Genomic DNA, 22,849 nt, shown 5'->3' with positions numbered 1-22,849 from the left:
TTAATATGGTAGGTTGATGAATGATGATTTCACTTTCATCTTCTTTATCAAAATAATACAAGTCGCTTCCTGTTGATTGTAATATGTGTGGTAGGCTGGGTAAAGAAATCACTCGGCGGTTGATTGTAGACGATCTTGATTTCAAACTTTGTTTAGCCCAGGACTTATCCTTTGAGGTTTTTTTTAATGAAGGATATAGAAGAGAAGTCATATTACTTATAAAAGTGAGAAGCAACAAGTAGATGATGAGATATGCTTAAATACTTTTATATGATTGTAAAGTAAAGAAATTAAAAAAGGATTATTAAGAGGGGAGATTACTCCTTCAGTAAGTTACGATCAAAAGACACTTTTTTATGATTCTGCTTGTATCCTATTAATTAAATATAAATGATGATACAAAGCAATATCCACCCTTAAGTTTATTAGTAAACATCTCATAAACATTTCAGATGTTTTCTTGAATCATCTAATTTTCTTAAAAAAACCGAATAAAATTTATATTTGAATGTTTTCATACTTGAAACAGTAAAAAACAAGGCTAGCAATCACTTTATTCATTCCCTTGTTTGATAATCCAGGGGAAGAGAGAGAAATAAAAAGAAGAAGTACACAAGGGGAATACAATAAAGAAAGAGAGAGAGAGAGAGAGAGAGATCTCCTGTGATCCCCTATTCAGCTTCCTCCCTTGTATGTCCTCTTCATTGTAATAACCAATTATGTCTGCTAATGATATGAATATATATCGCGTAATAACAAGTGTAAAGCTATAAGGATTAAATTAGACCAAAAAAAGTAAAATGTTATGTCTATTGAAATCATAACAATCAGTCTCTGATCTGCTTTTTAAGTTAATTATGAAACAAGCTAAACATTCTTCTTTTCTAAAAGAGTATATGTCACTTTTAATAATGTAGAGGGAATCTATTGAACAGAAAAGCCCCTTTCATTCAGATAATTTAAGTTAGATGACTGCAGTTTGGTTAAGGAATGATTTAAGAAGGAAAACAAAATGAAGGGAAATAAAAAAGAAACAAAGAATTTCCCATTATTTCTCCTTAGTCTTTAATATGACATGTGTTTGTTACATATATAAAATAGGGGGGCAGGAAGAAAGATTTATAGCTCATGTTTCTAATCAAAAACATGTAGAAACAATAATAAAAAGAAACAGTTTAAAGAAAGAGACAAGAATAGAAAACAAGGGAGTTTTTAATTTGAACAAAAACCATGAAAACATTTTATATTTAAACAATAATAAAACTCCGGCATCATGCCTACTTTTTTTAATTAGTCTTTCACTGTCTTGTAATAAAACTCTTTTTCTCTCTCTCTTTTTTTTTTTTTCTTCTTTTTTTTTATATATCAAAAATGCATAATCCCAGTTTACTTAAAGAAGGAGTCGTTGGACATTCATTACAAATGTGGAAGAGTGCGGATGCTATTATACCTGGCACAAGAAAATCATCGATTCGAAGGTTTTCCTTTTTTAAACCATCCGCAGAAAAGACAACAACACCTACAGTTTTGACAACCTATACGATAAATAAGGAATATGATCCAGGAACAGGAAATAAAATCATTAATAATTTTATGATTATTAAAGAGATCGGCCGAGGTATGCATGGTAAAGTGAAATTGGCTCAAGATCTTGATACGTCAGAATATGTGGTACGTTTTAATTTTATTTTTGACCGAATAAAACTCACCTTATTTATATATAGGCTATTAAAGTAGTAGATAAACAATCTAGAAAAAGACAGTTAGGTTATGGACCTTTAGTACAACCAAGAGATGATGACAGTGAACAAAAGATCAGAAGAGAAATTGCTATACTAAAAAAATGTTTACACCCTCACGTTGTCAGATTAAAAGAAGTCATTGATGATCCTGCAAGCAGTAAAATTTATTTGGGTAAGAAAATAAATGTTTACGTCATTTCTTTTTTATGTATTAAACATTATGCAGCATTAGAATATATGGAAGGTGGTGAAGTGATGTGGAGAGATGGAGATAATAAGCCGGTTTTATCAATGAATGAAGCAAGAAAGATATTTAGAGATGTTGTTAGTGGATTAGACTATTGTAAGAGATTGAGTGGATAAATAAGACAATGTATTGACATGATTGACTATAGTACATTATCAAGGTATCATTCACCGAGATATTAAGCCTGCCAATTTATTATATACCAAAGATGGGAAAATTGTAAAGATTTCTGATTTTGGTGTATCCTATTTTAATCAACACTTGGCTTGTAATCAAGGTCAATACGATCAAGAAACTGATAGAGAGCTGGAAGAGACAGCTGGTACACCTGCCTTCTTTGCTCCTGAACTTTGTTGTATAAGAGAAGATAATCATATAACAAAGGCAATCGACGTTTGGGCTTTAGGTGTCACTCTCTATTGTCTCTTGTATGGTCAATGTCCCTTTAATGCTTTGACTGAATATGAACTATTCGAAATTATTCCGACTGCCCCTCTTGAATTTCCTGATGGTTTTGAAACATCTGAATCATTAAAGGATCTTTTATTAAAGTTGATGGAAAAAGATCCAGAGAAGAGAATCACGTTAGAAGAAGTCAAGGTATAAAGAAACCTTTAGATAGATTGAGTATAAACACTAATCAATTCAAAAGCATCATCCTTGGGTGATTGAAGATCTTTCTAATCCAGACATTTGGTGGAAAGAGGCTGATCCCAAACAACATAAAGCAGTAGAAGTCACCGAGGAAGATTTAACGCATGCTGTCACTGTCATGGTAACCAAAAACAAAGTTGTATCCATCCTTTTCTTTTTCTCATGTCTTTCTATTTAGGATCGATTCAAAAGGACCATCCGTCGACTGTCATCTTCCTTTTCTAATTTTGCTCAGCAATTTACCAAGAATCGTTCTAAAAGTGCCACGAGTATTCCTAATTCACCTCATCCTGATACTAATACACAACAACAAAAAGAATGGATTCCTGCTTCATCTACTGGCACAACAACCATGTCTTCGATTAGCTTCAACGAACAAGATGATGAAGAAGTAGAATACATGGACAGTTGTTTCTTTCAAGGTTCACTGAGTGAACAGTATCATCCTCATGATTGTGCGCCTTTTGAAATGACAAGAGATGATTCTTCTACTTCTTCCATGTCTGGTATTGTACTTGATTTTAATCGAGCCAACAAATCCCCTATAACAAAGGATTAGTGTATATGTCTCTTTCTGTGTGTTGTAAAAAATAACAATAATAATGATTCCAGTAATAAAAAAATGAATGAAAAAAAAAAAAAAAAAAAAAAAGTACGATTCAATGGATAAAAGAAACAAGACACAAAAGAAACCTATAGATTTATCTGAGCTTAATTCTTTCAGGTTCCATTTTGTGGGGTAAATTGAACACAAACAGGATCCAATTAAATTTATTTATTAAGCAACTTCCAATTGACGTTCATATTCTTCCATTTCTGCTTTAATAGTTTTATTCAACTCTTTGAGCTCATCATTTCTCTTTTCAGCATTCTCTAACTCTTGTTCAAGTTCAGCAATCTCCCTTTCTAACTTTTCTGCTTTATGATCTGCCTCCTGAGATCTATATTATTTTATCAGCAACGTACATCTTCTCTGTCTACTCTTTACTTTAAACTAGTTATTTTTAATTCACTTTCAGTTTTCTCAAGTGTCCTTTCTAATAATTCAGTCTTGGATTGTAAAGAATTGATTTCATGATGTCTTTGAATATCTTGAGTTTCAAGTTGTTTAATAATTTCTGCATATTCATCACCAGTGGCAGTAGCAGCTTCAGCTTCAGCACGAAGTGAGTTTAATTTCTATGATACTCTTCAGCACATAATCCCTTTCTTTATAATCTACTTTCTTACTTCTTTAAACTTTTCCATTGTGTGTAATTATAATAAAAAAAAGAAAAGAAAAAAAAGAAGAAAAGCTTTATATAGCTTGTTCCTTTATCTCCCCCCCTTTTTTTTATATCCCCTTTTTTTCTTTTTTTAATAAAACGCGATTCATGACTATTTATTATGGTTATCACACATTCTTCTTCCCCTATTTATACAACATCATTCTCTCTAGCTTCTGTAAACAAAATAAAGAGAACATGTGTTTTTAATATCCATCTCCTCTCTTTCCCTTTTGATTTGTTCCTTGATTTTTATTAGTAAACAGTTGCATACTAAAGAAGGATGAATACGAGTAGCGTATATCAATTTGTAAAATACCATTTGATATAGCAGACAATCAAGCACAAAATATCTGTGCTAATAAACAGCTCCCTCTTTAAAAGGCTAGAAAGGAACGTGATGACAGCAAGTTTCATATGCACTTGACTTTAGTTGGAAAATTTTTATATGTAAATTACGCCAAATGCACTAGGGCACAAAAGTAGCAAAATCTTAAATAAACGTGTTACCAAGAGAAAATAAGGTTAATTTCAAACTTTTTTCTTCTTCTTTTCAACTTGATAAAACACTTTAACGGTCATAAAAGTACGAGTGTCCCTTTTTTATATCATTCAGATTAAGCAAAATAATACCTTGTTCACTATCTAATAATAATAGATACAACTTGTCTCATAAGCCCAGCAGTACAATCATCAGCATGACACTCACAATGGCAGAACGAACAGAGGCCTGAGTACTTTACAACTGTGAATGAAAAGTAAACTTGGTTACTTCTAGTCTACTGGCATTTCTCATCCATTGTTTTTGAAAAGAAAGACAAGACTTTATTAACAATAAGAACATACGATGCTTTTGAATTGAAGTGGTCGTCATGTACTCTATCAGAATTGGATATGATGTCCTCTGTGTTCCTTCTCTTCATTCATCACGTTCAAATTAAAAATCACTCAATTTTATATCATCCACTTTTCCATAAAACCAAAAGATCACTTTCTTTCTTTCGTATAGCTTGTTACATTTGCTTTAAGTAAATCTCACTTGGGAAGTATAGCAGTGAGTTAAAATAGAAGATTAAAGTATTTACAAGTAAAATAATTGTAAATCAGTATTTCATTTTGAAAGAAACTGATGAGTATAGAATAGAGATATCCAATTCCTTTTTCTTTTCTCATGTACACTATCGTATTGATCAAGAATCGAAAAGACTTGAAAATAGTATCCAATTCAAAAAAAGGCTTGTGAAGAGTAGTAAAGACCAAACAAAAAGCGGCTTGCAATAAATGTAAATAGGAGTCATCAACAGCCGAACCCAGGCTAGTAGAACAAGAATTATATGATGTCAGTAAAAAGCCCTTATTGAAACCAGGACCAAGACGGAACGGGAGAAAATCGGAAGAATGAACAGACAGAATGATAAATTATAGAGTGCAATGTTCAATACATTCTATTTTCTATTGTCCGCAAAGAAAGTTCTAGATTGAATTTAAAAGGAAAAAAAAAAAAAAAAATGAAAATCTATTTGTATTTCTTGTTCATTCCCAAAATGGATATAAATTGAAGTAATGCTTTACATAACAAATCGTATCTTTATAAATAGACATTGTTTCTTGTTTTTTATTACAAAAATCTTTTTACTACTTGCCGCATGATTTTTTTCTTATTTTACCAAGCATAGTTTTCCTTCAAAAAAAAATCAAAATACTAGAAATAACTACTCACAAGAAATTCTTGAATCTATTTTATTACAACTTGATCTTCTTGATTGTGCTGTTACTGCTCAATTGAATCCGGTTTTTCCTTATAAGCTTTGTATTCAGCAGGAAAAAAAAAAGTGATGTCATCACGTGACTCGCCCGCATGTTTTCTTTCACTGCATTTTTTCCATAGTCGTCCTTTTTCCCTTCTCCCTTTTTTTTTTATTTTTATTTTTTATTTTCTACATTCCCTTTCAAGTTTATATAATGAAAAGACAAAGTACAGTTATTTGAAATAAAAATGCGTTGTAACAAAAGCATGTACATTGTTTCATTCTTTAAATCTAAACAAAAACACGCATCATTTTTTATATTTTTTTAGGAAATTCCAAAGATACCGAACATTGTAACCATCTTGGAAATAAAGAATCATCTCAGGTACCTAAACATAGTACACTCAACATATTGAAATGAATTCATAAACTATCATACAATAGGACTCAGTGATTGAAGCCAAAACAGAAGAACTTACTGTAAAAAGGAAAAAAGGGGAACAAGTACCCGAGAACTCAGACGTATTATGGTAAAAGTCTACTTTTTTATAGACATTTTATATTCTAAAGAACAAAAGGACAATGACTCCTCAGCAATCTGCTGATTTAAAAGCATTACATGAATCCATTCAACTTGGCACAGCTACTACAAATCATCATCAACAAGAAGAAAATGACGCATCTAGTACAGAAGATAATGCCGCTCAACCTATAGTAATACCAAATGAAGAAGAACAACGACCGCCTGTAGGTTCTGAAGAATGGCATCGTCGACGTCGAGAAAGTCATAAGCTGGTTGAACGTAAACGTCGTGAGGCTATTAATGATGGAATTAATGAGATTGCACGTATTGTGCCTGGTTGTGAAAAGAACAAAGGCTCTATTTTAAGTCGTGCTGTGAGTTATATAAAGCAATTAAAAGAGCAAGAAGTAGCCATTTTGGAAAAATCATCACTGGAAAAACTATTGACAGAACAAACTATAAATCAATTAAAGCAGCAAGTGGATATGCTAAAAGAACATATAAAAGAGTTGGCAAGACAATCTGACAACTTGCGATCTGAATTGGATGCTGTAAAGACGGAGAACAATTACTTGAAAGACCGACTACAACCTTTTGAAAAACTAAAGGAATGAAGGGAAAAAAAGGGTTTAATTTTTTTTTATTTTTTGTGTGTACGTGCTACTCTAAATTTTATTTTTTTCAATAAAATTTTACAAAAATTTTTGTTTGTGTGTGTGTCGAATAAACTGCGTCATTTCTAAAAAAAGAAAGTTGCCAGTATATAAGCTTGGTATGAATTCATTCTCATCTTTTAGCTCTTCTTTATTTAATGCAATCATTTCATTTCATAAAAACTGACAGAACACTTTGGAAGAAAGTCATAAAATGCACTGTAGCTTATGAAATTGCCTCAATTCTTATTTTAATTCCAAAAGTTGAAAGTAATGTGGGTGTTGTGCCCTATCTTGTTATCCTTGGCACCTTGTTCTTTAATGCTAGTGGAACAGCTGGCAATCAAGTGGTTGAAATGGTATTGAATATTGTCACCATGCTGTTTCCTGCCATTTGGTGTGCCATCATCAGTTATCTCTGTACGCTATACAATAGTAACAATCAGGGACTCTACTGGAACGGTACTGGCGCTATTGCGTCCATTGCCTTCTTCTTATCGGTCTTTCTCACTGCCTATTATCGACTTAAATACCCTCGCTTATTTATACCCGCCCTTCAAGGTTTTACACTCCCATTTTTCGGTTTAACAAAAGGCATTTATGATACACACTTTGATGTCATGTCCATCGTTGGTATTTTTTATCCAGTCTTAATTGGTGGTGCAATCGCCTTGCTTGTTAATCTGATTCTTTGGCCGGAAACGGCTGCCAAGTTATCGGAGTAAATAATATAAATGACAAACAAACAAAAAAAAAAAAAAAGCTTACCTAATTATCAATAGAACATCCTTTGGAAATGCATTGTCCTCTATTCAAGACGTATTAGAGTTTATTGAACAAGAAGTATTAAAGGACAGCGATAATGACTTTAGTGATCTGGCCGCTTCAAGAAAATTACATGAATACATTCAAAAGCTTGACGGAGATATCTCAAAGATGCAAGTGGCCAGAAAAGAGGCTAAGTACGAGATTGTTGTGTCGCATTATCGACCGATCTGGTACAAATCTTTTGCCGCGACCTTGGATAGTTTATCCCGCTACCTTTATGGGTTTTCACTTACTATTGAGCGAGAAGGAGAGATATTAGAGAGCCAAAAAAGTGATCAACGTAAAGAGAATGAGAAGCAGGATAGTGTTGCTATCGAAATAGAACAGCAAATGCTCAAAATAGACAGTCGGGGAGCCCCGAGCTATTATACGAAAAGCGCAACTATTTCGCAGCTTGAATATAAACTGATCTCTCAACTTCAATACTCTGTTCAACCCCAGCTAAGACGGTTCATCCAAATCTGTATTTCGGTTCTCAACTGCATTCAATTTCGCTTGGAAGAAAATGACGCGATACCACGGAGGGGTAAGGTACCTCGTGAAAAAGCGGTAGATCATCTGGATCTTGAGGAAGCTCTAAGAAATCTTAAAGAAGCCAAAATAATTTTAGAAAATGATTACCAACAAAGAAGAGCAGAACCTATTGAAGATCACTATATGATTTATACCATCCTATTCACACTCACTCAGTTTGGTAACAAGCTACTTGAATTAGAAGAACAGGCAAATAACCTGATTGCAAAGAGAAAAGGAAGATTCCCGCGCATCTTTTTCCCACGTGTGCCCCTCAAGAAATGGCTTGGTCAGGCAGGTCAAAACGCAAAGGGCGAAAGAACGGTCACTGAGCAAGTCTTGTTTGACCAACGTGATTTACTTCAAAGAGAAGAATCCAGACACAACATGGCCACATCATCCGAAAATACCACCAGCGAACCAAGTACGGCCACTAGATATAAACCCAGTGGACCTATTGAAAAACGATTGTCGATTGAGAGTGATTGGATTGATGACAAAGATGTGTTGACACCGCTTCAAAATTCACCCGGTACACATTTTTGGAATAGGTATCTCCAGGTATTGGATGACTGGATTCGTACAGATCCCGTTCGTTATGCAATCAAGTTTGCAGTGACTATGGAACTCTTGGCCTTAATGGCTTGGTTACCTATAGAAGGCGTGAATGAGCTATACAATGTAAACCAATCTATCCTCTTCCTCACATACCCTTAACCTCCTTTTTTTTTATATAATAGCACTATCATGGACAGTGGGCTCTTTTATCTGCCATGGTTGTCTTTAACTTTACTGTAGGATCCACTGCTTTACAATGTCTTTTCCGTGTGTTGGCCACAATTATCGGTGCTGTTTGTGGTTATATTTGTTTGCTTGCCGGTAATCGCAATCAGAACCCTTATGTGGTTGCAGTTTTGATTTGTGTATTCCAGATACCGATGTGGTACATGCTGTTGGGATCAAAATATCCGAGAATAGGTTTTATTTCACTTTTGACTATGGCTGTCATCACCTCCACCGGCTACAGTGATAGATACAATGAAGATCTCTTTGCTCCTGTCTGGAAACGTACACTGACTGCTATTTTTGCCATCATCTTGGTCATCATCGTCGATCAACTCCTTTGGCCTGTATGGGCACGCAAAATGGTCCGAAAACATCTCTCGGACCTTCTGATTGCCACAGGCATCCACTACTCCAAAGTGGCCTCTCTTGTCTGCCAAGAGAACACACAGTCCTACCGATACAGGTCAACTCTTTGCGATGTTGAAAGTAATGCCAAGGTCTTGCGTCGTCAGCATCAATTGACCTGTCAAATGCTTGGCTTAGCACAGATGGAACCAAGGTTGACAAAAGGTCCGTTCCCTATCGGTGTTTATAAAGACATTTTAGAACATGAAAAGCATGTTCTCTACTGGATCAGCCATTTGTTAGAAACACAATCATTTGTCACGTCAGATGTCCGACGTAAGATCATGAACCCAATGAATCCTTACCGGCGCGAGCTTGCGGCTGCTGTCCATCTTTACCTCTATACATTGGCTTGTTCACTGCGCACCAAATCCTCCCTTCCGGCCTCACTCCCATCTGCTGAAATTGCTAGAAAATTATTGCAAAAGAGACAGGCTATCCTGTGGCATGATACCTATAATCAAATGGATGAAGTTGGAGAAAAGACGCAAGTAGACGAAAGGAGCGCAGAAAATCAAGTTTATTGGCAAACTTATGCTGCTGGAACTATAGAAGTCATTGCTGAACAAGAGGCTATGGGCAAATTGGTGGCTAAATTGATGGGTCAGCACGTCTTTAAAGCTGCTACAAAAGATTGGATTGGCTAATTTTTTACATACACACTTGTTTTATATTATGTAATGAATAGAAAGAAAAAAAAAGTAGAGTTAAAAAGTGAGTAATAAAGAAAAATAATAAAGGTCTAAATATACAAATTTGGTTATTATAACCAACCCAAAAGCTTCCACCAGGACATTCCGATAGTAAAGTAAACAAAAAGGTAAAACATGGCCATCTGTAAGCCAATTAAGAACCATTTTGAACGTGGTACATATCCAGTAGTATAATACATTGCAGCCATACCTAGCATGGTTGTATTAATTACTCATCTCAATAAACACATGCAAACAGTTTACCAGTTGAAAAATTGGTCATACAACCAGCAAGTACTCCAAAATAAGCAATCAGTGCGGTAAGCACCATAGAGTTGGCGCCTAACATATGGCCTGCGTCCAAGAACGTACTAGCGAATGCAACGATATGGGCACTCAGTGATGAAAACAGAAACGTGGTGAGAAAGTAAGCGATAGCTAGGCTAGGCAGAACAGGTAGATTAAAGTGCTTGATGGCATGAGATATTTGAACTCCTAAAAATTTAGATGCGCCTGCTTCTGATAATTGCTGGGCTATCGTGATGAACCCTCCAAGCCAAAACAAGGTATCCCACTGACACATGAGAAAAATAAGTATGTTAATTGAAAGTAGTGAGAGTATTTTACTGCATTGGTATTTGTAGACACATCTCTCCAGGTGATTGTTCCCATATATAAAAGAGATACAATTCCAATTAAAGCAACCAAGGTAGCATCTAGATGAGTGACACTTGCTGTTATCCACATAATAAGGCATGATAATAACACTAAACAAAGTTGCTAATATACACAGTTGTTAGTCATTGTAATGGCTGTGATCCCTTTTACCCATTCTTTTTTAGAAACAGGGCCCATTTTATCCAATTCAGTCTGTGCATGTTTTACTGCATTACTTCCTGTACGTTTTCCGTTGTCGACTTTGTCAACACTTAAAGTCCATCTTAACAAAAGTGGAAGACTGATAGCGCAAACCATACAAGGTACAACACTTCCTTCAAGCCAAGTCATAAAATCAAAGTTTAAATGTGGAAATAATATGTTTGCTTTAGCTATCACAATTGGATTTGCAGCCATGCCTTTTTTTTAAAAAAAAAAATAAATAAAAATAAATAAATAAATAAATATATAGAAACTGTGCTTTTTTTTTTTTTTTTTTTTTTTTTACCTGTAAGATACATTGAGGCAGATAAAAGGTTAGCATGATTACCAATCAAGATAAAATATTGACCCAATTCAGGATTTAATTCAGGAGTTGAATCTAACGTAGTAGCGATGGATCGAACAATGGGTAAAACAATACCTCCACCACGAGCAGTATTGCTTGGAACAAAGGGTGCAAGAAGCAACTCTGAGTAATAAAAAAGTAAACACAAGAGCAATACAGTACCAACTCAAAGCTTTTAGCTTACCTGATAAGACAATGGCATAACCAAGTCCTAGAACATGCTTACCAAAGGATTTAATCATTAATAAAGATATACGACGACCCAACTGAGTCATTTCGACTGCTTTTCCAAGATGAAATGCAGCAAAAATGAGCCAAACAACTGAACTTGAGAACCCTTTAAGTGATTGCTCAAATGAATCTTTTCCAGCATTACATTGAAATGTGTCTCCGGTCAGTGGGTTCACATCTCCGCATAGTCTACATTCTGTTGACTGCCCAGTAGCATGATCCAGACATTCAAAAGAGTGGGTAGTAGCTAGTATTGTTAACCCAGTTAAAACAAGCATTGATATATCAATAGATGTTGTAATCAAAGCAAATATACAACTTCAACCCATGTCAATTTATCTATTTCGCTTCATTTTGTATTTTACCTGATAAATACAGCCAATAAATGGATAGCTGTAAGAGTAAGTTCTTCATTAGGCGTCATTCCAAACCAAATAAGAGCACCAAGCATAACGGAAGGTAATAATTTAAGTAATTGATTTTCCTTTAGCTGTTTCCACTTGTCTTTTCTCAATGTCAGAGATATTATCTTTTAGTTTATCAAAAAGTAAGTGTCTTTATACCTTTTTGTACAGACAATAAAGGAGTTGTTTCATTATTTGAAGCTTCTTCGAGATGAATTGACTGATGATTTGAAGACTGAACCAACATGATTGTGTGATGATAGGTACAATAAGGATCAAAAAGTAAGGAACAGAAAAAAGAAAAGATATTTCTGCTTTGATAAATGAAATTAAATAAGATCGAAGTAGTAAATATGTTTATGCAAATATGTCTTTTTATTATTATTTGTTTGGAAATGCATATAGTAACTTATCATAGAATAAATTAAAAATAGGCCAACTATTGACAATAGCTGCATCATCAAAAATTCTTGTTATTGTCATACTCCTTTTGTTTAAGGATTTGAATCATCAACTTTAGATCTTTCAAACAAAAAATTATATACAATTTATTTGATAAATTGAAAAGCATAAGGCTTAGCATGCCAGTACACATTTTCATTTATTCTTTTCTTGATTGATCCAATTTTTTTTTATCACGCAAATAGAGAGTACTGACAATAGTACTAGATACAATACAGAAGAGGATGTATATTTGTCCTTGTATATCAACTGAAGATTGCGTGTTATTTAAAAAAATAAAAAGTCAAATATGCTTAGTAGCAAATCTTATTCTGCAAATCAAGCTGCTAAAGAAATCTATGGGATGTCGATAAACAATCCAATAAAATTTATCTTTTCATATTAACCCAATACACTTTGAATTGGTCATTTACGCTTTGTCTAATACTAGCTTTTTCGCTCTAAAATGATAACCAAAGGTCTGATCTTACCATTGATGATTTTTAATAAACTTGTATATTCTCTGAGAGTATCACTCCTAACTTATCCCTTAATTCCCTACTTTTCTCCAATAAAATTAAAAACACGGGTCTATTCCCTAGCTCCCTTTGGGAATTCACAAATTCCAATTTAAGATAACCTTGATATTGACAACGTTCAGTCGAATATAAAATAAGAAAAAAAAAGTGATCAAGTTGTCTGTAATCCTATTTCACACTCTTAAAGGTTTCATAAAATCATCACATTGTCCTATTGTACAAGTTTAATATACACCATCTTGTATGACAATAAAACAATTTTCTTTCGATAACCTGAGCGCTTTTTTTTTTAGCAAGAATGTTAGTGGCAATATTTGTATGTATTTTTTTTGTATTCTGATTTGATTATAAAAATCATTATGTTTGGTTGACGTATTATTAACTGCTTAGGCTTTAGCTTCCCAACATTTCTTTGTCTGCTGCTTTCCCTTTTCTCTTTAGTCTGGTAAGTACCTTTGTTTCCCTCTCTTCTTTTACAGCATATTCTATGTTATTCATTATGTATAAAAATAAAGAAATGCTGTATTAATCTTTATTAAATTTGTAACAAGTGAAAATGACTGGTGCCTTATATATCCATTTAGTCAACATTAGTACTTTTCTTTAGTATGCTGCTTCTTGATTCAAGATTAATGAATGATTTATCACTCCTGCCTGAGTAACTTTTGATATTTAATATACTATTCTAATAGCATAGTTTGTAAGGGTACAGGTGTAATGCGGTAATGGTCGATCAGTAAAGGATTACTGACCAATAATAAAATAATCAAAATACTCGATTCAACCTTGTTACACGAATTGAAAGATTAGGAAATTATCCGCATGGCGTCAACCTTACACAGTCAATTTGTTGAGCAAGAATAATTCTTTTTTGTTTCTCTTTCTCTTTCCGCGTTAATTAAATCTGCTTGTTTTTTCTTTTTTATATTACTTTATTGTATTTTTGATTATTTTTATTCAATAATCCTACAAGGTAGTGTAGTACTGAGCCCTGGAGAAACAAAAGAAAAGGATCGACAGAAAATATTTGTTTATATTGACATAATACATGAGGTATTTAAAGCATAAGCAATTCATTACTTTTAAAACCACTTAATTATTCACTTGTGCATATAAACAGATATGCCTAAAGGACGAAAGCATTCAACTGCACATTTTTCCCCAAACGGCACAATCTATATTCTTGGCGGCACAGAAAGCACAAATAACTCCCAACTTGAATTTGCCTCACCTTTACTCACCCTGCATTTTAAAAGTACAGATCTTTCTCTTCATTCTTCTGCATCTACATTAGACAACCATTTTTTACCTTCTATTGGACATACCTCCCACATAATATCAAATAATACGCTTATTTCCGTCTTTGGCTTACATCCACTACAATACAAAGATGCATCTAGCTTCATACCTTCATCAATTTTTAGCAAACACAATAGCACACATCCCTCTAACAGATATGGACATACTTCTCTTTTGATGAATCACGATTTATATATCATTGGAGGCATATTATCGTCTACGCATCAACAGGTACATGATGTCATTTGGAAATACTCTCTTTCAAAAAACACTTGGATACAGCTTCCATCATCCCTGACCCTATCAAATCATGTTAGTTTTGCTTTCAGGCATTGGATTATATCTTGTTTTGGAAAGCAAATGTCCTCAACATCCAATGGTTGTGTCTGGTTTGACACAATCAATTCTCGCTCGACTGTTGTCAGAAAGATCAATCCAACTCAGGAGTGGCCCAATGCACGTATCTATGCAAGCATTACCACTCTACCTCATCAATCCAGCTATGTTTTATTTGGAGGTGAAAATGAGAAAGAGATCTTAGATGATTTATGGCAGCTTGATTTGAACAAACCATTTGAGATGAAGTGGAAAAGACTAGAGTCCAGTGGCCAGTGCCGATCAGGGCATGCTGAGATTTTGATGAATGATTTGATTTTGTACTACGGTGGACAGACAGATCCCTGGTCGTTAGCCGATGAACCTCTTTATCTAAATACAACAACTAGAAAATGGATTCATAAAACTACTGCTCCATATTATCAACTTGACGTACCTGAGGCTCCTTCAAATATAGAAAAAGGCAATAACAAGCAAGGCTTAGGTAGCGGCGCCATCGCTGGTATTGTGATCGGTATTGTAGTCATTCTAGTTTTGGGCGCTGGGGCTTTCTTATGGCGAAAGTACAAAGTAAAGCATACGACCCACTCTAAATCTAGAGCGGCAAGATTCAGTCATTCACCCTCAAATACTGTTTCACTGCGGCAGCTAACCTATATGGAAAAGACGCAATCGACTCATACAGATTTGGACAATAATAAAAATAGGCCAGAGCCCTTTCTCAGTCTACCTGAACTGGCTGTAACCAACACAAATAATTCTCGCATCAGTAGTATCTCACTTGGCGCTGAATTCAAATTTACTACCGAAGAATATTACCATAGACAATCTTCACGACTCTCCTGCAATAACTTGTCTCGTCAGAGCTTATCGGCATCTGCAGATGCTGTAGAAAAGAAAGGATCGCCCACTATCGGAAAATCTTTAGATTCACAGGATAAAAAGCCAGAAACGAATAGTACGACTGGATTGAAAAGAATGACGCTCAATTTGTTCTCAAATAACACAGCTGACCTTACAGCGGGACAACCCTCAAATGAAAAAGGAGCACAGTCCGGCATATTTCAGCTAAGAGGGTCACGATTTTTACAACCTAAAGCACCACAGGAAGTAAGGTATTCAGGGTTAGTCAATAACAGTTCACGCACCTCATTCGGAGGCAAATCCGTCGCCTCTGTACAGTGGGTTGGGTTTAATGACAATATGGATTATAAAGGAAGCCTCTGGCGCGATAGTTCTTCCTCCTCTCTTCATCTAGCAGTGAAAAATGCGGCCAATCGTACAAGCTCCTATTATACTACTGAAAGCACCCAATCCACGCCTATAAGCCCCATATTTCCCCATCATCTTCATGACTCAGCTGTATTACAGTATCATCAAGACAATAATTCTAGGCAAAGTATGGGAAGCAAATAAACATGTATATAAATCTTATGTAGCATACTTTTTCTTTAAGCTTAATTTTTAACAATCTTTTGAAATAAAAAGGTTCCGATCTTAATACCAGTTAAGGTCGTTACAAAATTAAGGAATACATATATAGTAATTAGAACACGATGAGAAGATACATATATCATACTTTCACTATATTTACTCACTTCCAAAACTATTCAAATTTGACCATTTGTTTTATCTCATTTCACAACACCAGCAAATGATCTCATTCTAGTTAACTTCATTTTACTGTTCCTTTCAATTTTCAACGTTGACTCAAGCTTGCTGGTCCTCATTTACCTACTTTAAGCTTCACCAAAGCTATTCAGATAATATTTATAACAATCTTGTCCTTGCTCTGTGTTAAAATCAGCGTCATCTTTCGCTAGATCACTTACACATATCAATGCATTGCAATGGTCTCCGTTCTGACGCCTATCCATTTCACTATAAGTCCTCACCATACGATTCAAAACCATTCATTGATCCATACTACATAAAAATCTTTACCTTGACTTAATCCACAAAATTTCTCTCTGACCCGTTACCATCTGTATCCAACCTTGCCTGATTCACTCATTCACTTTTTTTTACATTTGTACAAAGATACAGCTCATTTGGATTAAATGATCAAGCTTGTATATATTAATCAAACGTGTCAGAATGTAATATACTTCTTCCTAGCTAATATTTCCTCTGCCATATCTCACCTATCCACCTTTTCTGTCCATTTTATTGGCCTAAATGCGGTCCGCCAGTCAAACTGTGGCCCGTATCTTGTAAGCCGTCTGTTATTCATATTAACAATTCATTCCCCATAATGCATCTCTCTACAATGATATCATCAAATATTAGCCTAAAAGCATATCGATCAACTAGCCGCAGAAAACAATTTGCATGAAGATATTCTCTAAATCCTTTTGTTCTAATGACAGTCACATCGACTTTAAATAACCGAAAGATCTCTTTCGAGGTGCATCCCCTATAAACAAAAATTACACTTTTACTACAAAGAAATCTAATGCAGAGAAAGAGTTTATGGGGATCTTATAAATCTATACCACCAAAAACTAGAATGTATCTTGGACTTGGTAAAAAGAAAGAAGAACAATTTCATCGCACATTATTTACCAGTAAAACATTAGGAGGCATGGTTTTTTCAACTGTTGGTATATTTATAGCAGACATTATAGAAAATCAAAAACCTGCAACAGCACTTGATAAACAAGAACTCGAATTAATGTCACCGATTGTGGTTGTCGATCATAAAAAAGAAAGCTAACTTTTCATTTAATACATGAATATTGTTATTATTATCATTTTATTATTTAACAAGTTCCAACTTTTGTGCACTAAGTTTTAATATGTCCTCTGTCTTTTTACCAATATTGGATATATCTTTAGATACTGATTGCCAGCATTCACCATGACGAGGCTCTGATATCACACAACGTCTAATAACAGCATCCTGTTGTTCTTTAGTACCATGCTGTAGTTCGAACTTATACCACCAAGCATAAGAATCTCCTTGGTCTGGATCAATTTGTATTGCTTTTTGAAACCAGTTTCGTGCCTTCTCAATTTTACGATCAGTCCAGAATAAACGAGCTACAGTGGTAACAATGATTGGATCATGTTCACACTTCTTCAAGGCATCCACACTACGTGCTTTTCGCTGAGGTCTAGCTTCCATGTAAATAGCCTCTGTCCAAATAAGACCCGACGTGGGACATTCTTGTAATGCTTTTGCGGCTAGTGATTTGGCCACATTTACATTGTTGTTACGTTTTTCTATACGAATCGCATGGACCCATAGATTAGGATTTTTTGGATTCAAGAAACGAGCCTTTTCTAATGAAGCACGAGCCTTAGTAATCATACCCAGTCTCTCCTCCAATAAGGCCAGCAATATCCAAAGAATCACGCTCTTGGGACAGTTCTTAACAGCTTGATTGTATGTTTCTCTGGCTTTTGGCATGTTGCCTTGTGTATCTTCAAGTTGTCCCTTTATCATCCAAAGTTTATCAAATGTAGGAAATTTGGCAAGCGCTTCATTCAACAGATTATTACACTGATCATAATCCTTCATTTGTCTTTCCAGCATGACAGACTTCATCCATACACGTTCTGTTCCTGATTCTTTTCTAGCCAGTTCTAGTAACTTCCTTGCACGATCATATTCCTCACTCTCACTCTCCACCTTGACAGCAGCTAACCAAATTTGTTCACTGTTGGGATTTGCTCTAAATGCTTCTTCTAAAATAGCACGTGCACTTTCTACATCGCCCGTCATCCACTTTTCTTTAGCACCCATAAGCCAGAGTACCTCGGCTTGAGGACAATACTTAACAGAACGTTGCAGGAGCTCTTCAAGACTTTCTGGTGTACCATGACTCTTCTCAAGGTAAGCGGCCTGCTGCCAAATAGAAGGTTTGCCTGGAAAGACTTTAAGTGCGTGTGCATAGATAGCACGGGCCGTTTGAATCGAATTGTGAGCGACACATCTTTCGGCATCTTCCATCCACGTTGATTGACGATCTTCCTCCTCTACACCCATACCGATCGTTGCCCGAATGATGGCTTGACAAGTCAAGACCGATCCATTCTTTTCGCATTTCTCAGCTTCTGATATCCACTGTTCACGCTCTAGCAAAACACCTGATTGCGCAAGTGCCTTAGCTGCAAATGTAATCACACGATCTACCATGTCTGATTTGCCATGTTCTTCTTGTAAGCGAGCTGCAGCGATCCAGATCTCATGGCTGGTGGGTATGGCAACACGCGCTTTATTGAGTACTTTTTGAGCATTTTCATACGTCTCTAAACGAGCAAGAGCCAACCAAAGATCAACACTGAGCGGCACAAGTTCAACGGCTCGAGACAGCAGCACCTTGGCATCTTCAGGATTTTCTTCCAAGTTAACCGCTGCACGCCATAACTTGACAGAGTTCGGAATAAACTCAAGTGCACGACGAAGAACCTTCTTTTTGGCTTTATTTTCAGTTTCAAGGGAAACAGCCTTTAGCCAGATCTTAACAGACTGAGGCAGATGACGAACGGCATCGCCTAAAATAATCTTGGCGTTATCTACATTATTTAATCGAGCTGCTTCTAACCAAACATCCTCGTTTTTAGGGCACTGTTCGCAACCCTTGGCAATGATATTTCTAGCATGCACAGCTCTTCCGGCAACCTCTTCTAAACGTGCTGCAGCGATCCAGCCAGGTGCATGCTTTGGATTAGTAGTGATAACTGAGTTGAGCAGTAAACGTGCCTTTTTAATATCACCAATCTCTGCATCACTTTTCACAACAACGCTGTTCAGGTCAGTTAAATAACCCTTTGGGTCAATTGTTGTACTTCCAGATACCGAGTCGGATACTTGATCCAACTTCAACCCCAATACTTTATCTCTTGCCTGACCAATCTCTCTAAAATTCGTCATCATACCATCATCTGCGTCTATTCCTTTGACAGCTGAGGAAAGAATACCGCCGATCTTTTGTTCTGTCGCATCCAAACTTGTTTCATATTGCGATTTTTCTCTGGCTGATGCAATCATAGTATCTGGCATGGGTGTAAATCGTTCTGGCATCTTGTTCTTTCTGCGGTTCTTGCCCACCAAGTCGCCTACTTCTGGAATAGCCGCCCATTCTGATTCGTCAATGGTAGCCAATTGACGTTTCAAATCTGCAAATTGTTGAGAGATCTTGGGCCTTTCCATACGATATCGGGCCAGTTCTTCACGCTCTCTAGCTTCTCTACGTGCTTTACGGCGTTCATCCATTTTGGCGTCAATCATGTCCCATACTCGATCTGCTTCTTCATCGTCTTCTTCATATGGTGCTGTAGAGAACAAGCCTACTTCGTTATCTGGATCTTGAAATCTTTCATCGTCATCATCTCCTTCTTCTTTTCCTGCTGTTTGTGCTGGATCGCTGTAAATAAAATGTGAGCATTTGTTGTGAAATAAATAATTTATTGTACATTACGCTTCTAAACCTGATTCTCTTGCAGGACCAATGTCAGATCTTGTTGTAAAACCAGTTGCACCACGACCCAGACCTGCTACATAGTTGGGTGGTGCTGGCTTTCCCATAAAATCCTTAACTCCAAACATTTTTATAGAAAAAGAAAGAAAATTTAAGTCGTAACAAACGTCACTTTGTATTCTTTTTAAACTGAGAAAAAAAAAAAAAGAGCTGAGTGTTGGATCAAAGAAACGTGTTACAAAAGTATTATCAACTTTATTACTGAAAAAATATATAAAAAAAAACGTGCTTTCTTTGTTTTTGTCTATTTTCTTTTCTTTTTTCTTTTTTTTGCTCTATGTAAAATAAAGAATGTCCACAAATACAAGGCATAGCTCAGTAGAAGCTTTAAAAGAGAGATACCAAAAATCAAGGCAGTTGGCTATAGAAAATAATAAAAATAACAATTCTCCTGCAGTTACTACTGTTTATGAAGAAGAAGAGGAAGAAGAAGAAGAGGAAGAAGAAGATGACGAAAATGAAAAAGAAAGTGAAGACAGTGATGATGATGATGACAATGATTCATTTTATTCTTCTAAATCAAGTATCCCTGATGAAGATATAAACTTTGATTTAGTCTATGCCTTACACACATTCGTTGCCACACTGGATGGGCAAGCATCTGTAGTGAAAGGGGATGCGATGACATTATTGGATGACACAAACTCATACTGGTGGTTAGTAAAAGCACTCAAGACATCTGAAGTTGGATATATTCCTGCAGAAAATATTGAGGTAAAATACTCTAAGTTATCTTTTTATAAACTAAAGCAAAAATCATTTAAATAGACACCATTTGAAAGACTTGCTAGGTTAAATAAGCATCGTAATGTAGAGGTAAATCAGAGAAGAGAATATGCAGTCTTTTTTATGTAATATGCATTTAAATAGGTGACTCAACTTTCTCAAGTACCAAAGCATAATACAAAAAGCAGCAATAATAAACGAGCGAAGAAGAAAGTCAAGTTGTCTAAAAATCTTGCATGTCAACTACAAGTAATCTTAATTGACGAAGATAATGCTAGTATACAAGAACCAATCTATGAGCATTGGGTTGAGGAAATGTCTACTGATTCGCTCATTGATGATGAAAAGGAACAAAAAGAAGAGATGGAAGAAGAAGAAGAGGAGGAAGCAGCAAAAGAAGAAAATGAGGCAGCACTATTGAATCCAGAGCTAAATAAATCAATTCATTTAATGGAAGAAAGTAGTAAGAGGGATCAACCTGTAGAGAATAACACAAAGAAAAAGGCACCTTTGATACAATTGAATCCTCCTCCTGAGGAGGATAATAATAATAAAAAACCCTTACCACCTTCACCATCTTCACCATTACCACAGCAACCAAAACCAGTATCGGGATTAAAGAGATTATTTTCTATTGGAAATAATAGTAATAACAGCATGAAGAAAGATAAAATAGTAAACGAAGAAGAAAACGATAGACAATACCATGTATTACGTATATTTGCAGGAAATATTAATGTTGGAGCAATGTTTGCAACAGTAGCAGTGACGCCTGAAATGAGTGCAGACCAGTTGTTAAAATTAGCTTTAGAGAAATTTCATATACCCTTATTAGATACAACTAGAGCTAGTAGCATTGAATATTATTTAACAGTAAAATCAATGGATAATGGTACATTGTAATAATAATAGCATTAATAATTTATCTACTAATGATTAACATGTAGATGAGTTGACTTTATTACCTCAGGATAAACCACTTGCTATATTCCAATCATTGAGTGATCACCTTACTACGCCAATGCCTTCATTGACTTATATCAAAAAGTTATCCATAGAACAGCCTACAATTAAAGTTACTCGTGTGGGTGTATCCAAGGCAAGACAAAGAGCCAAGGCGCACTTTGGTGAAGATTCAGTGATTAGATTTGCATTACATAAGAGAATCAAGCGTACGGTGGATGGACAAACCTATGTAAAAATATCTTATTATGGCGAAGATGAAAGCACAAAAAAGAACACTGGATTGATTAGAAAGAGCAGTTTGTTAAGAAAGGACACTAACCAGCCAAAGAAGGAGAGAATAGACAAGTTGGTAGCGATTTCCACTTTAACACCAATCTCCGACTTGATCATTACTGCTCTAGAAAAGTTTCATTTAACTAATCAAAATTATACAATGTATTATATGACATTATTAATTAATGGGCGCAGTGGTAAATTTATAATAATAGTACTACCTCAATAACACATATTAATTACTCGATAGAAAAAGTGTTGCCAGCAGATAAATTATTAGTAGATATTCTCAGAGAAACAATAACGACAAATGAAAAATTATTTATTTTGCGTAAAAATCATCTTGTGCCATCTGCTACTCAATCTGAACCTATTCCACTGGACAATTGCCGATCTGTTGTAAGAAAGTTATTAAAACCACAGCAACAAGATGGCACAAGTAAACCTACATTGACAAATACTGAAAATGTGATAAAAAGACTAGATGAGGCCATTCAATCACTTGAAAATAACAAGAAAAAGAGTAATGACTTGTTAAAAAGAGTTCCTATACGCTCAAATAGTTTATCGTCTTTTGATAAAAAACAACCATGTAAGTTAATAATTGATAATACAAACATGTAAATCAATTTTTAATAATACGGTACGTAGATAAAAAAAATCTACCGACAAGATCTACTTCATTGAAACTAGTGGGTGATGCATTTGATAGTCTTGATAATAATGGTCTATCAAATATGGATGATTTAGAATTAGTAAGTAAAAATTAGGCGTGAACGATAATAAACTAATAAACATGAATAGGAAATACAACGTATAGCAGCATCTTCTTAATTTTTTATTTTTTATTTCTTTTTATAAAATAAG

The 22,849-nt window shown here is 35.2% G+C and overlaps 8 protein-coding genes across 8 annotated transcripts; 5 read left to right on the top strand and 3 right to left on the bottom strand.

Annotated features, from left to right (window-relative positions):
* Positions 1-1,593: 1,593 nt before the first annotated feature.
* RO3G_02250 (uncharacterized protein) lies at positions 1,594-3,202 on the top strand (the record flags this gene model as incomplete). Its single annotated transcript, XM_067656841.1, has 6 exons — positions 1,594-1,671; positions 1,725-1,914; positions 1,969-2,085; positions 2,138-2,589; positions 2,642-2,764; positions 2,822-3,202. The coding sequence occupies 6 exons, from the start codon at positions 1,594-1,596 to the stop codon at positions 3,200-3,202; spliced, it is 1,341 nt and encodes a 446-aa protein (XP_067512942.1).
* A 425-nt stretch (positions 3,203-3,627) lies between these two features.
* Positions 3,628-3,891, bottom strand: RO3G_02249 (uncharacterized protein; the record flags this gene model as incomplete). Its single annotated transcript, XM_067656840.1, has 2 exons — positions 3,628-3,822; positions 3,874-3,891. 2 exons carry the CDS (start codon positions 3,889-3,891, stop codon positions 3,628-3,630), a joined length of 213 nt encoding a protein of 70 aa, XP_067512941.1.
* Positions 3,892-6,238: 2,347 nt separating this feature from the next.
* RO3G_02248 (uncharacterized protein) lies at positions 6,239-6,793 on the top strand (the record flags this gene model as incomplete). The annotated part of the gene is made up of 1 exon (XM_067656839.1): positions 6,239-6,793. One exon carries the CDS (start codon positions 6,239-6,241, stop codon positions 6,791-6,793), a length of 555 nt encoding a protein of 184 aa, XP_067512940.1.
* Positions 6,794-7,188: 395 nt separating this feature from the next.
* On the top strand, positions 7,189-10,011 carry RO3G_02247 (uncharacterized protein; the record flags this gene model as incomplete). Its single annotated transcript, XM_067656838.1, has 4 exons — positions 7,189-7,553; positions 7,615-7,940; positions 8,004-8,854; positions 8,914-10,011. The coding sequence occupies 4 exons, from the start codon at positions 7,189-7,191 to the stop codon at positions 10,009-10,011; spliced, it is 2,640 nt and encodes an 879-aa protein (XP_067512939.1).
* A 782-nt stretch (positions 10,012-10,793) lies between these two features.
* Positions 10,794-11,790, bottom strand: RO3G_02246 (uncharacterized protein; the record flags this gene model as incomplete). Its single annotated transcript, XM_067656837.1, has 4 exons — positions 10,794-10,823; positions 10,885-11,132; positions 11,222-11,404; positions 11,466-11,790. The coding sequence occupies 4 exons, from the start codon at positions 11,788-11,790 to the stop codon at positions 10,794-10,796; spliced, it is 786 nt and encodes a 261-aa protein (XP_067512938.1).
* A 2,765-nt stretch (positions 11,791-14,555) lies between these two features.
* RO3G_02245 (uncharacterized protein) lies at positions 14,556-15,265 on the top strand (the record flags this gene model as incomplete). The annotated part of the gene is made up of 2 exons (XM_067656836.1): positions 14,556-15,101; positions 15,239-15,265. The coding sequence occupies 2 exons, from the start codon at positions 14,556-14,558 to the stop codon at positions 15,263-15,265; spliced, it is 573 nt and encodes a 190-aa protein (XP_067512937.1).
* A 2,028-nt stretch (positions 15,266-17,293) lies between these two features.
* RO3G_02244 (uncharacterized protein) lies at positions 17,294-20,085 on the bottom strand (the record flags this gene model as incomplete). The annotated part of the gene is made up of 3 exons (XM_067656835.1): positions 17,294-17,307; positions 17,349-19,903; positions 19,958-20,085. 3 exons carry the CDS (start codon positions 20,083-20,085, stop codon positions 17,294-17,296), a joined length of 2,697 nt encoding a protein of 898 aa, XP_067512936.1.
* A 553-nt stretch (positions 20,086-20,638) lies between these two features.
* Positions 20,639-22,816, top strand: RO3G_02243 (uncharacterized protein; the record flags this gene model as incomplete). Its single annotated transcript, XM_067656834.1, has 8 exons — positions 20,639-20,731; positions 20,786-20,833; positions 20,888-21,389; positions 21,579-21,635; positions 21,691-22,179; positions 22,233-22,574; positions 22,676-22,737; positions 22,787-22,816. 8 exons carry the CDS (start codon positions 20,639-20,641, stop codon positions 22,814-22,816), a joined length of 1,623 nt encoding a protein of 540 aa, XP_067512935.1.
* Between the last annotated feature and the right edge of the window lie 33 nt (positions 22,817-22,849).

This window comes from Rhizopus delemar, genomic scaffold (assembly GCF_000149305.1).
Source record: "Rhizopus delemar RA 99-880 supercont3.2 genomic scaffold, whole genome shotgun sequence".
Taxonomy (NCBI): domain Eukaryota; kingdom Fungi; phylum Mucoromycota; class Mucoromycetes; order Mucorales; family Rhizopodaceae; genus Rhizopus; species Rhizopus delemar.
Note: the sequence above shows the minus strand (reverse complement) of the source record. Positions and strands in the feature narration are given on the sequence as shown.